This window comes from Lepisma saccharinum, chromosome 26 (assembly GCF_977018435.1).
Source record: "Lepisma saccharinum chromosome 26, izLepSacc3.1, whole genome shotgun sequence".
NCBI classification, from domain to species: Eukaryota; Metazoa; Arthropoda; class Insecta; order Zygentoma; family Lepismatidae; genus Lepisma; species Lepisma saccharinum.
The window spans coordinates 14,881,556-14,896,473 of record NC_139254.1 but is presented as its reverse complement, the minus strand read 5'-3'; the positions used below and the strand labels follow the sequence as shown (position 1 = coordinate 14,896,473).

The 14,918-nt window shown below is 39.4% G+C and overlaps 1 protein-coding gene across 1 annotated transcript; it reads right to left on the bottom strand.

Annotated features, from left to right (window-relative positions):
* Window positions 1-9,015: 9,015 nt before the first annotated feature.
* Window positions 9,016-9,453, bottom strand: LOC145979387 (uncharacterized). Its single transcript, XM_083112255.1, has one exon. The coding sequence runs from the start codon at window positions 9,451-9,453 to the stop codon at window positions 9,016-9,018; it is 438 nt and encodes a 145-aa protein (XP_082968381.1).
* Between the last annotated feature and the right edge of the window lie 5,465 nt (window positions 9,454-14,918).

Genomic DNA, 14,918 nt, shown 5'->3' with positions numbered 1-14,918 from the left:
TGCAAGAAATAATGTAACAGCATCTAACTCATCGTAGATTAATGTTTTGAAGACATTTGCTCATTACATTACGTGGAGTAAAAGGTTCAGTGGCGTACGCCGTACGCCCGGCGTTCCCAGATTTAAAATTTCAAAAATGCTAAAATGCTGTGATTATAAAGTAAAACGTGACTAATTTCAAATATGTTTGACCTTCATGGCATTATAATAGCTATTTTTCGCGATCCGCTTGCAACGCTCCACTCTCAACACTCGTTCTAGCATCTCTTTTCAATGCCCTTCCCGGCCGGACGCCGAGCAGGTTCGTCGTACAGGACTCCTATATTCCTTGCTGCCTTTCTGGAGGGAAAGCTTCCATTTCTACAGCACGCGCGTAAATGGGCTCTCTTACGCCGGCGTACGAGAGGTCTACCGTGATTGGTTCATGTGACCCTTCCTGCCTTCTGAAGCAGACGACAGCGGTAGAATTCCTACCCGGTTCTTCGCTCTTCGCGCTCATGCAACTCGTGGTATGTGATGCTACAATGTGCAATATCGACTGACGTAACTTTACCAATCTCAAATATACTGCTTCTTAATGGCCACTGCATTGTATGATTTATCGCACGAACAGCGATGTGCATTAGAAACTAAAAGATCAACACAGTTTTTGTGAAGTAAGTTGGTGAAGTCCTCGTGGTAGAAATTCAGCCTGTTGCTGCTCTACCACTTAACCCGCAAAACTATTAATTTTTTTATTGTATTTTGTCGTTATTATCTAACTGCTTAATATTGTGTCAATGGGAATGTTTAGTATTCATTTGAAAACTCTTAACATCGAATGGTCTCTGGATAAAATTATTTTAAAATGTTTATCAGCATTCTCAAGATGTAATAAACAGTGGTCTGAATTACTAATCGGCACTGTTACGTCAGTAGAGTGTACGATATTTGGATCATCCACTCTGCTTTGCACAGTGCGCCAAGACGACAGAGGTCCCTGGTTCGAATCCCAGCGTGAGCACGGGTGTTCTTTGTCAGTGTCCCTTCATCAATATCATCACTCATATTCATATTCGCGATTAACCAAAAGTGGTAGAAAAGCGAAGTAAAATAAACCAAATCAATGAGTAGTTGGATCAACCACAACAATGACGGCTGCTGTTGTTCAAAGGCGCTTGTGATTCAGGTAGGTTTTCTAATGACTTGCGTCATGCAGAAAGGTATAAAACACCAGAGTTCAAAACATTTGTGACATAGTGAGGCATCTAATTGTCTAGCTAAAACATGCATGGATGATGTTTTATTGAAAACCCAGCTGACGTCAGGCAAATAAACAATACCTGTGGCGACTAATACCATAAGTACGTTATTAAGCAAGAAAGGGCCGACCCTTCCTTCGGACTTGGCGTTCCCACCCGAAATGTCCATGCTACGCCACTGAAAAGGTTATACCAGATAACGAGTGTGTAAAGGAAAGTAAAGCTGGTTAGCGATACACTGAGCGTGAGCCTCATGTGCGACCATTTGGACAGTTTTATGTTGCCAATTATTTGAAGGAGCGCATCATAGACTTCTCTCACTTGATATCTCAACGCATCGAATCTGCTTTTCCACATTGTGGAACTCAGTCGTTTTCAAGTGAAACTACTGATATGTTAATAAAATTGTTCAACGGAGGGTTGACATGTATTAACTTGCAAATTATATAATATTATAACGTTCAAGTTTTCAATAGGCTTCACCGTGCTCGCCATTACCCCTTATGAAAAATAGTTACTGTAAAGACAGATGAGATTAAGAAAAAAAAAGTAATATGGACCTTGCTTTTAAGTATCTTCAGAAAATTCTTCGGTCAAATCTTTACCGCAGGAAGGCTTGATGGTGACAGGTCTGTTGATTTTTAACTTCTTTATGTCATTTGTGAAAGGTTTTTCTTTTCAAGAATTGAAGTCTAATTATTTCTTGTATTTCTACAACACAAGCCGATTTAAAATTATATGCTAACATGCTAGGATAGCGCCGAACATCTGTTCACCATTACCCCTTTCTGCAAATATAAAGAAATTAAAAGGTTTTTTTCTCAATAAAATAACAACATTGTTAAATATGTTAACCAACAGCGTTGCAGTTGAGTGCATATTGTAGAGAACATTTTTTCCGCAGCCGACAAAAGCGAAGAGGCAGGCCGTTCCGCTACCCTCAAGAGGTAACAGGAGGAAAGGGCGCCAATGCAAGGGCAGTGGCGAAGCGTCCTATGAGGCCAGGAGGCCGGGCCTACCCACGCCATTACTATTTTAAAGTTGTATTTACTTATTTCGTCAAAACATATGTAATGCAATGCAAAAGTTTGGAATTTTCATTTATGATAATTACAAAAAAATTCTAACCCTGTCTAGTATACGAACTTTCCACAGAGTGAGGCACATTTGCTGGGGCCTCTTCTCTTCACATTCTGTCGTACGGTCGTATATGCGGGAAGCCTAATCTTACGAATACTGTACGTATGCTTATAACGTACTCCTGAGGCCGGCCTCGCGGTGTTACCCACTAGGATGAACAGAATGTCAGCAACACTGCTTTTCCGCCAGGGTTGGAAATTTGTGGTGTACCAGCATTTTTTATAAACGTTAGCCTGTGTTCGTGCAGAGAGACTTCTATTTCATTGTACATTCTCCATATTTTGTACGGAACTTAGGTTTTTCATTCCTTTCATCGACAAGAGTAAGTGAAATTGAAAATTACGGAGTACTGTAGTTCTGACTTCGTTTTCTGGTCAGAGTGCTGATGGTCTTGTCGATTCACCCAACACCGTAGCGTAAACAGAAAGTCTAAAGAACTTATATTTCTAAAGTAAGTCTTCATACCAAATTATGTAAATTAAAATGCTACTTACGCCTTATATTTACAAAGTAGTTTTACTTTCACTGGAAATAGAATAATGTATTTTTATCGTGAGCGGGGATTCCCTCACTTGTTTGTTCCCCCTCTGTGAAAACTTGCCTACTGCTCAGGACGCTACAAGGGAGAGTGGCTCGGAGCGCGAGGTTCGTGGCGGTAGAGTCTTGTTTGTGATTCGCGTCGTGTACAGCGATCAGATTTATGCAAGGAAGTGCTGGACTAAAATGCAAGAACAATTGAGTTCTTAATTGAGTGAAGATATAATCATCGGTAAGGTAGGACCCGCTTTTATGTTTCCTTCTTATAAGAATCACTTCTAAAATGTTTTCAACTCTATTTTCCTTTGCAAGTAGCAGTGGCAAGTGACAGCAATTTTTTTTAAAAAAATTAAAAGTTGTTGAAACGTTATTTAATGCGTTAACACTGTCATCGAATAGATATTACAAGCAGACATTTTTTTATGCAGCCGATACAAGCGAAGAGGTAGGCAGTTTCGTTTACCCTGGAGGGATAACAAGAGAAGAGGGCGGTCAATGAGAGTACAATGCAAGGGAAGTATTTTTTTGTGTTTAGGACAAAGAGTCTTGTGGGGTTATCGCGGGGTCTGTTTCAGGTCTGGCGGAACAGGCCAGTGTTGTCACATTGGATTGGCAGAAAAGAGCTAAATTGCGCCTAAAAATTGGGATTCTATTCTCTCAAGCAACTACATTTATTATAACCTGTTTATATGTTACACAGTAACCTTTCGTGTTGCCATCATAGAAGGGTCCCAAACAAGGATCCTATGTTCTATTATCACATAAAGGTGGATAGAACAAACTAGGATGCGAAGTATTCACACTGAATGAGATAGGTCACCTTTACGTATGTTTTTTCTTGAAAGCCCCGTAGTGGTCATCCTAACACGTTACGAAGCCAGGTGACCTAATTGTGGACATGTCAATATTTCCTGATCCTCTTGATTTCATTCTCCATATATTCTCATCGGCACGATTAACATAGAGCAGAACAACTGAGACGAAAATATCCAAAATTTAAATTATGTTTACTTGCACATACAGTTGTCAGAAATTCATTTATCTAGAAAGCCAAGACTGGAATTAAATACAACCATTCCTTTAGTTAGACAACAATGGTGTTTTCCTTGGTGCGAGGAAGTCTTGCTAAAAAAAACTAAGTTGGCAACAGTAGAACGTACCAAACTGACAGTCGCTGAAAGTGCGGAATTCTGTCATCTGCTCACGGCCCAAACGTCATACTGACCCGAAAATTATGGAGTTCTTCTAGCCCTTTTCACCTCATTGCAAAATAAATAAATAAATTTAGAAAAAAGTGATGAAGAATTGACAACAGGGCTCGAGCACTATTCGTTGGATTTCCGCGATGTCTCATGATTGGTAGTTTTTTCTGGAAGTGCGTGCATAAATCAGGGGTTGAAAAATACAAGAAAACGAAATGAACAAAAATCTAGATCGATGGCATCTGGTGGGCGGGAGGAGAACGCCTAAGACATAATTATCATACTGATGGTCGGTAACAACACTTTTGAAAACGTCACGCCACTGGCAAGTAAAGAAGCGCCTGGAGAGACATTGAACCACTCTCCATGACATAGACACAGACCCCACTCTCCCTATCTTTTAACAGATTTAAGCAAGTAATGGATATTATCGAACTTTTGTGCCTACCCTGGTAGCAACTCTACGCTTCGCCACTGTGCAAGGGAACAGCGGGGAAAGACTTAGAGGCAAGTGTGCCTGTTTAGGGGCACAGTTACCGTTGCGGCCTACCGGATCAGCAAGTGTTGTCACATTGGATTTCCAGAAAAGAGCTAAATCCTGCCTAAAACGGCGATACTATTTCTCTGAAGCAACAAGAGCTAGACTCCAAAGCCAAAGCTGGATTTAACTATAACTGAGACCGTTTACGTAATAGACGAAAAGATAAGTACTTGATGCGATTCGTGATTTGGACAAACCTTGCTTCAAAAAACTAAGTTGGCAACAGTAGTACGACATCTGGACTTCCCTTCCACCGCTGGAGGAGGGGAATTCTGACGTCAAACTGACCAATAAATGTGTGGTTCTTCTTCCCCTTTCCACCTCTTTGCAAAGAAACAAAGATGTTTGACAAGACAAGGCTCGACCATTATTCACTGGATTTTCGCGGTAACTCTCTCATAAGTGGTAGTTCTTTCTAGGAGTGATTGCGGCTAAAGTTTTGAGCGGATTGAAGAAAAAAAGAACGAAATGAACAAAATTCCAGATCAAAGACTTGTTTTTTGGGTGGGGCGGGGTAGGGTGGTGATGATAACGTCTGATGGCCGGTAACACTTTTGAAAAAGTCACACCACACCACTGTTATCACCACATGTGCTGCTCTATGTAATACAGGACCATTCCAGTGTGTTTGAAACTTGCCTAAATAAATGTACAATCTACAATAGTAAACGATATAAAGAACAAATATAACATTCTCCACTTATCTGGAAATAAATACTGCACATACATTTGAATCAGAGTTGAAGAAAACAATCTTTGTCCGCTGGCTTCGACGTCTCACAGAATAATGACGATGCTAGGAGCTTAACGCATTGTCCGTGACACGCTAGATGGCGGCACCAATCGGATCACTCGTATCAAGGAAGGAAAGCACAAAACCTGGTGTTCGCCATTGTCTCTATATTCGGTATTACCCCGGTTTCCCCTTCACACATAACTACACAATATCCAGGGGCGTATATTCTATGCTACCTAGGCTATCGCCGAAGCCAAGATTAAATACAGAAAATAATCGATTATAAAATGTGACTGACGCTTCACTCTCAAACAACGACCGCGGGAAAAAATGATAGTATAAAACCCGCAACTCCTGTGCACCGTACTCCAGCGACGAGAGGAGGGGGAGAGTGGACCATGCTTCCTTATGACCCGAGCTGAACGGAAGAAAAGGCTGCGCGGGGATTTTTCGTCCAAGGTTTGTTTTCCTTGTGCTCGCTCTATACATGAGGATGAACTCCTTTCCTTTAAAACTACCACCAGACTTCAGCGGTTAAATTCTTAGACAGGGAACTCTTCGTTTTACAGCGGCGGTAAAACCTTACAGCGATGCCAATGCGCGAACCAGCATGGGATTTTCCCAGGTAAGGGAAATTTTGAAACTAAACTACTATTACAGGAACGGGATAAGAGTGGCTGGCATGTGATAGGGAATTCGTCCTCTAGGCCAAAACAACACTGTCCCATCGAACACATGCACAACTCACAGGCCGCTGACCTTCAACCAACCACGCTTTACGATGTTTTCAACCCCTCTGCTGCTTTGTTTACGACTGGCTGGGGTAGACTGACTGGCCGAAGATGACAAAGGGCATTTTGCGAGTGGAAATGGCGTTGGAGGATGTTTAAGAAAATTAGGTTTCTTACTGTGTGGATTTTCTTAAGTGTATTGAGTGATGAGTGAATTACGTATATATGTTTTGAATGATCTGTGCTGCGTCGTGTAGTAAACGAAAACGAATGACATAATTAAGGAACTATTGCCGAAACAATTTACTCTGCTTTTGCATGAGGATAAACTTCAAATCGTGAAGATATGCAGGCCTCTGGCATCGCAAAGAAGAGAAGAATGGGTTTGATTTGTTATTTTGCGTTGCTCTTCTGGCACTTTAGCTAATCGCGACGATGAGAATGAGTGACGATACGATGAAATTCATGAAGGGACATTCACAAAGAATACCCATGTCCATGCCTGGATTTGAACCCGGGACCCCTGGCGTCATAGTGCGCTGTGCTAATAAGCATTTTACCACAGAGGTTGCCAAGAGAAGAATGGAGTTCCTGACCAAATTAAATATTGAAGGTAAGAAGTTTATTATACGCTTATATTTTATTTAGGCCTACATAAATATTTCACAATATGGGCCTCTATATTTTATAAATAACCATGAAATATTTGAAATGTTTTCCTTATTGTTTCTATATTAATAAAATTGTGATATTTTTATTATTATTTGTAAATTGTAATGTATGTATTTTAATCGCAATGTAACATCACCTTAAAATTCAAGAAATTGAACGAAAAAGAGCTTCCCATTTGAACATTATGATAAAAAGAGGTAGCCCAGGTTTTAAACCCAGCATACGCCACTGACAATATCCATGTCACACTACGTATCACAGAGGGCAGTTATATTAGAAATTTAACTAACTAACTCTCTAGTCTTCTTATACCCGACGGTTCATGGCTACAGCAACTCAGGCTTTCCATCTGTTCCTATCCTGAGCAACATCTATATTATTTTCCATCCCTACCGATTTGCCTTAGGTCCATCTCAACGTTGTCCCTCCATCTTCGTCTTGGCCTTCCTACAGGTCTCTTACCATCAGGTTACCCAACAACAATCCTGTAAACTCTTCTTTCCGCTCCCATTTGAGCCACATGACCTGCCCACCTAAGTCTTCTTGAGTTAATCGTTCTAATAATATCTGGACATGAATACAAATTATGCAGATCTCAATTATGTAACCTTCTCCACTCACCTGTCTCGTCATCCCTTTTAGGTCCAAATATTTTCCTAAGGATCTTATTTTCAAACAATATTAGAAATTATTAACAATAAATATTAGAAATGTAACTTACATTAATATATAAGTAAAATACAATACACAAATTAATGTAAATAAACTTCAAATATACAGATCAGAGGCAGAATCAATATTGCTGCATGGAAGTGAGAGCTGCCCAACGATAGGAAAATAAATTAGTAAGATAACAACAGATAGAAGCGAAGTGCTACAGAAAGATAGTAGGAAAAACAAGAAGAGACAGAAGAATAAATGTAAGGATATGACAGATCATCATAAGTTGTTGAGTTGTAGAGGAGAAGGTCTAAATATGGGCGAAGGTTTAAATATGGGTTTTAGAGTTATCAATGCTGCCGGGTGCTGCAGCCTGGCGGAGGCTATTGGAACTGGTTATCTGTCAAGGGCAAAGGTTGGGGCGCCAAGAGAAAGTGCTGGTTAGTTTCGGCCTTGGACGCTGTTATAGAATTGCAACCTCCGAAAACTTTTTGCAGGTATGTTTTAACTCAGCGTTTTCTGAATTCTCATCTGCTTTGTATGGGTTATGGTACATAAAACAAATGTGGGCTTTTATAATGCAATGATTTGCTTGTGAAATACGTACCACAGAGAGCAAAAATAAATTGAAGAAGAAAAAATAGCGTGATGGTCTAAATATGGGCTATGACATGAGGTCTAATGTTGAGATCACATTTTCAACAAATATTTGGATGTTTTTCCTAATTTCGATTTTTCCCATCCCGCGTGATTTTCAAAACAACAGATTATTCATAAATATGAATTTTATAATGTTTTAGCGATAAATGACTTTTTATTTCAATTGCTTTTTGTGTTATTGCCACTAGTATCCCATATTTAGACCACAATTTTGAAATACATCATTTTACCATTTTTTGGAAATTGCTTTTTTTTAAAAAAAATTGAGACCTTCTTTACTTTAGCATGCTATGACATTTAAGTATATATTTCATAGATATGCATTTTAAAGGCAGGTGCTTGATATTTTAATTTTATTCCTCCGAAAAATGACAACATAAAAAGGGGGGCCCATATTTAGACCTTTTCCTCTAGTAAAATGTTGTATAAATATTAATTGTGCAGGAACTCAATCATAATAACTTTTTTGGCCATGTGCAAAAGAGTTAGATTGAGAATTACGTTGTATAAAGAGAGAAATGTAATGTAAAGAATGGAGTATTTTGTGACACATTCTAGAGAAAGCGTTTTGTAAGTTGGTATATGAATGCCGAACATCTCTTTTTTTCGTGAGGAATTAACTTTATGTGGATGTTTAATAATACAAGCGCGAAATCACTGGCTCTAGACTTTTACAAACTTCGATGAATTTACTTAATATCTTATTAATCCACAAATAATGAAAACACATTAATATAAAAGAACCTCCAAATCCCGGACAGCAACTATCATTTTCCAGACAGGAACTTGACAATCAAGAATGCAGTGTCAGACATTACCTAAGCTCTTCCTGGTCGACTGATTCTGCATTGCTTAGTAAAATCTTCGTCTTCTTCTTTTCCATCCACTTCTGCCATTAAGCGTCGGATTCCATCATGCACTTCCTGTACACTTTTTGGCCCAAGGCTAGTTTTCGGACTTCCGGCATTCTATTCCCTTTCTTCTTTCCTATCTTTTCCACATACTCTTCCCATTGAACTCTTGGTCGTCCTCTTCCCCTCTTGCCTTCTGGTCTGGCCTCCAGCACCTGTCTAGGCTTGCGATCTTCCTCCATTCTTGTAACATGTCCAAACCATTGCAGTGCCTTTCTCTCTATTGTTTCCAATAGTGGTTTTTGTTGTAACTGGTCTCTAATGGTGGTATTTCTAATCCTATCTCTTCTAGTCTTTCCTACTACTTTTCGTAGGTATCTCATCTCTGCTGCTTGAAATCTGCTATTCTCTTTTGGTAATAATGTTAAGCTCTCTGTTCCATACAGCAATGTGGGGATGTAGATTGTCTTGTAAATCATCATCTTCGTTTATTCACTTATTTCCTGTTTACCAGTTAAAGTGTTGTTGAGTTGATAGTACACTTGGTTTGCCTTTTGTACCCTATTATTCACTTCTTCATCCATTCTTCCATCTGACATTATGATTGTTCCTAGGTATGTGTATCTGTTTACTTGTTCCAGCTGCTTCTCCTTCCACTGTATATTTAGGGGTGCAGTTTCTCTTTCTTCTGTCACCACCATCGCTTTACTCTTATCTATGTTCATGCTCATTTCGTTTGTTTTCTATTGTACTTGCCCATTCAATTACTGCCTTCTGTAACTCTTCTCTATTCCTAGCCACCAGGGCAATGTCGTCAGCATATACAAATGATTGTACTTGTACTGGTCTCGTCTTTCGGTTTCCTACTTTGTATCTCCCAGTTCTTGGTGTACATTGTTTGATAATCTGGTTCATTAGGATGATAAACAGAAGAGGGCTCAGCCTGTCTCCCTGTTTTACTCCTATTTCTATCTTAAATTCATCTGAGCATTTCCTGCTAATCTGACTGTTCCTTTCACTCTCTTGTATACACTTTGTATTCTCTGTACCAGTGCAGGAGATGTTCCAATTTTCACCATAGTTGTTTTCTTGGTACCGTATCTAAAGCTGATCTCGGATCCAGGAAGGACACACAGGTTTCTCTTTCCTTATTTAATGCCTTCTCAATGACTTGCCGCAGTGTAAATATATGATCCTGTGTCTGACGATTCTTTCTAAATGCAGCTTGCTCTTCTTCTAGTCTGTTTTCCACTTGGTTTCATATTTCATTTCCAGAATTCTTGTGTAGATTTCATAGCTACTGGGGACAGGCATATGGCTCTGTAATTCTCGCACTAAAATCCATCTGGGACGATAGAGGTCATTGGTCAGTATTGAGCTATCAGTCAGAGGGTGCAGGATCACGATCAAGAAGTCCAGGAGAAGAAGAGTGAAGTCTGAGCGTTCAGACTAGCATCACAAACGGACACCTCGTTTATTAACCAGTCCGTAGTTCGACACCTCGAAGAAGCACTTGCAACAGTGAGAGACTGTATTTCCATTCATCATGATGATCCAGTCTTTGAGGGTATGAAACTAAAGTGTTGTGTTTTGCCATTCATATGTGTATTTGTCACCTCTCGCACGTTACCTTTAAGCTCTCCATGAGCAGCGAGTATGCCATCATGGAGGATGAATGAGCTACACCACCCAGATTCGATCCCCAGTTCCTTCAGGAACATTACGATATGACAACATATAATAATAATGGTAATAATCCGAGTCAGGGAATGGTTCCATACTGTTCTCGATCTGGAAGCAGTATAACGAGAATAGAAGGCGGTCATAAGGATATGTGAAGAGCTGGAGGAAACATCAACTGTAAACCAATTCATGCAAAAACAAATGAGTTTGTACATCAAGAATGGAGGAGGAAAGGAAACCCAAGCAGTTCTTGGAGGCAAGACCAGAAGGAATAAGGCAGGGGCAGACCAAGGAAGTCATACGAGGATATGGTGGAAGAAATAGGAACGAAAAAAGAGGGAAGACATTCCAAGAAATACAGATAACCAAGAACAGAGGAGAATGGAAACAGTGGGCAGGGTTGTTTAAGGTCCAGGAATTTTAAATGTATTCAATTCCGGTCCAGGAATTTTAAATGTATTCAATTCCGGTCCAGGAATTTTAAATGTATTCAATTCCGGTCCAGGAATTTTAAATGTATTCAATTCCGGTCCAGGAATTTTTAATGTATTCAATTCCGGTCCAGGAATGTTAATGTATTCAATTCCGGTCCAGGAAATTTAAATGTATTCAATTCCGGTCCAGGAGAGAAAATCAGCAAAGGTTAATGGATTCTTGACCGGAAAGAACCTTTTTATGTTTAAAGTATTTCAATTCTGTCCAGTAACCTACTTTTCCGGATGAGGTGAGTTATTGAGTTATTGTTTTAAGTCCACTTTATGCACATGCAGGCTAATCGGGACTGAACCTACAGTTTAAAGTGGGATCCGAACCACTGTGCAATGTGCCCCCACCGGGAATTGAACCCGGGACCACTTCATTACAAGGCGACGGAGTTACCACTACGCCATCCGGATGAATTTAAATACGGTCCAGGAACGTTTTTTCCCCCGGATCAGTTCAAATAGGGCCCAAGTTCCGCATTGGAATGAAACAATACGCAACTTGGACCGAATTTAAATTGTGCCAGAAAAAGATTCCGGTCCTGTTACGGAACCCAATAAAACGCATTAAAATTTTTTGATTTGTACCTTCAACAACCCTGGCAGTGGGTCAAGACATCCCCGACGCTATAAAGGGGGATAAGTTTTTTCAAGCAGTAATCAGAGATCTGGAAATGGGTTGGAAACACTGGCATGAATACATATATACAGTATTAAGATGTTGTGGAAAATTGTTCTTTAAAAACCTAGAAAAAATATAAAAAACAATTTTCAACCTTCTCTCTGTAATTAACTTGATATCTACATTTTGGGGAAATACTTACCTCACCTTTCACTTCACGATCTTTAATTTACGTTATGCTTTTCGCTCCATTTGTGCACAACTTTAGCCAGAATGTCAACTTTATCAAATATTCATTACATTATATTATTCACAGGTCGTTTCCAGCGGAACGACAGGCTCGCTGGAAACATTTTTCTGTGTTGAAACTCGCTCCCGAGGTTAGCTGGTGTTTTCGTATAAGGGTGTGTAATTCAAGGATAATTTGACTGTTGGTGCTGTTCGTTTTCCACCACTGGTACGCGTAGCTTAACCTCTTGAGATGCATTACGGGCGGTCCTGAGGCTCCCAAACGCGGGGAAGGTAATGAAAAAGCTGTAAATAAGCAAAAAGGTAGCAGTGACATTCATAACGAACTGGGGACATTTTAAGCGCGAGAAAATAGCATCCGTATGGATAAAATGGCGTTAATATTCAAGGTTTTTTGGCTCTTGGAAGTGTGTTTTTGCAAATTTTAAAGGAGGCGGTGAGGATTTTCCTGTATATTTTGGTCCCTTGTGTTCCTATTGGCTGGCTTTGTATGTGCTACACTGGCGCAGGGGATGCTGGGAATGGAATGTCGGTCGGGCGATGTGGTGGCTTCTACACGTGCTGTCTTTAGTTCATGGCTCTTGAAGAAATAAATAATTTAATCAGGGGAATAACAAGTACTTAAGCATTGTAAACAATGCTTACAAATAAAGAATAATATTGTATCCCGTGCGTAATATTACAGTGTGAAATTTAACGTATTGAAATATGAATCAGCATGGCTTGCTTGTTGCGGGCCTAGTATCCAATAAGGCCAACAGATGTCGTGGTAAACGCCTGCTTAAATAAGGACCATTCCATTCTATTTTATTATCATACGAGCAGCGACCTTTAGGTAACAATGAGGAATTTAGTTAGTAAACTATCCTATATGTTTATCTTCTTGGAATCTGAGACTTTGTATACAATACCTAAAACATCTGTATGGTTGTCTGATATTGTTTGTTGCTAATTGAACAAAAGAAAATGAAATTATGAAAAAAATATTTTTGAATTATCTTTGTGTGTGGAAGTAGGACAACAACACATTCAAAATCTCTGCCATTGTGGAAGTGATGTGATTAGCACCACCCAGGAATGAAATCAAGATCAGTATGCCACACGTAAAACGTGACCCCGTCATACAATGCACTGTTTCCCACTCTAATGGCAATGTAGATGGCAGTAGTGAACATGCCGTAATAAAAAATGTGCTCACGATTGATATCTTTAGATTATTCTTAGTCCTAAAGTCAATTTATGAAACATCTTTCTGTGTATTAAACATTCATAGATGACCTAGAATGTATCTTAGGCATACTTGCATAAGAAGACCGGCATTGTACTTATACGATGCAAGAGATGCTTGGGATATAAACTTCTTGAATTTCTACTGAGATTGCAAACATTATCCTACAAATGTTCTTCAGAATGGTAGAGGTAGATTATTTCCATAACATCTTTGGCTGTTATTCATTTGAAGCTTCGAAACGAGTCACAACTCTCGAAGCAGCCAATCAACTAAGCGAGCCGCTGACGTCATCTCAACCCAGAGCATATCGCAAGCCCATTGCTCAGGCTCTACACGCCCAGTAGGCTCGCTAGACAGACCCGCTCAGTCCGCTGGAGATGTTCCGAAAGTAATTCGACTCTAACATACTTATTTAATATTTCATATCTCTTCGTAGTTTAACATCCACTCAAGGAGGATGCTGCTGCTTTCTTCACTTTTAATACCAATCTTTCATATCTTTATTTCCTCTAGTTTGGTGTCTTTGCAATCCTACTCTATCTTTATCAACGTATTTATCTCTTTTCATCCCGACTCTCTCTTTCACTCTGTTCTCTTCTACCTCTTTCCCTTTGTCTCTTTACTTAGTTTTTATTCCTATATTTTCCTTCAACTCTCTCACATGCTCCATATATGATTCTTTTCCACTTTGTGTATCTTTCCTTTGTTTCTATTCCCATCTTTCCCTTCTCCATGTTTGAATATTTATCTCTCTCTTTTCTTTGTTCCTTTCCCCATTCTTTCTCTTTCTTCCACATACTCCATGTCTGATTCCCTTTCTTTCCGTTGTTCCTTTTCCCATTCTTTCTCCTCCCACATTATCAGGGACGGCACTACAGGGGGGCTAGGGAGGGCTGAAGCCCCAGATTTTTATAGCACTGTAAACGCATTTCGATTGAAAATAAGAAAAGCTAGAAGTTTTATTACTTAATACTTTCCATTATACAATTTCCATTTGACCAAACTTACTGCTCAATTGTCATGATACTCTGCAGCAGCCTGCCTGGTAGGTATTCAGCGGCTGTGAGATTGTTCTCTATTTGGAGGTTCAAAAGGTGATGAAGAATATGGGCATATGTGCTCCTATATTAGCCCCTATAAATCAAATCACTATTTTGTTTTAGGAATAGATCTAACAGGTGCAAACATGAATGTATATAACTAGGAGGACGTTCAAAATCTAAACAATCCTTAGTGTTTTGTTTCTGTTTGTTAATTCCTCATTCGAGTACCGGCAATATGACTGTTAGCAATGTTCTCTCATTCGTGTCATAATTATATAGGGTTTTCCAATAAGAACGATATGATTTTACAATGAAATAAAATAGCAACTATTTCAGGTAGAACCAAACATTTTATATCATTTTGAAGTTTAGTTTATTACATTATGTTTTGAATAACACATCATTTAAGTGTCCACCTCGACTTTGTGCACACGACTGAATTTGATTAACCCAATTTTCGATGACTTTACGCAATAACTCGGGCCTAATGTCACGAATTCAGCGTTCGATGTTCAATCTTAATGCATCGAGGGTTCGTGGTCTGTTTGCATAGACTATAGGTTTCAAATAACCCCACAGAAAAGCAATCTAAAGGAGTTAAACCACAACTTCTTGGAGGCCAACAGTTGCATTTCAT

Excerpts from the sequence above, each read along its gene's own strand:
- LOC145979387 (XM_083112255.1), bottom strand. The coding sequence starts at position 9,453 with ATGATGATTTACAAGACAATCTACATCCCCACATTGCTGTATGGAACA.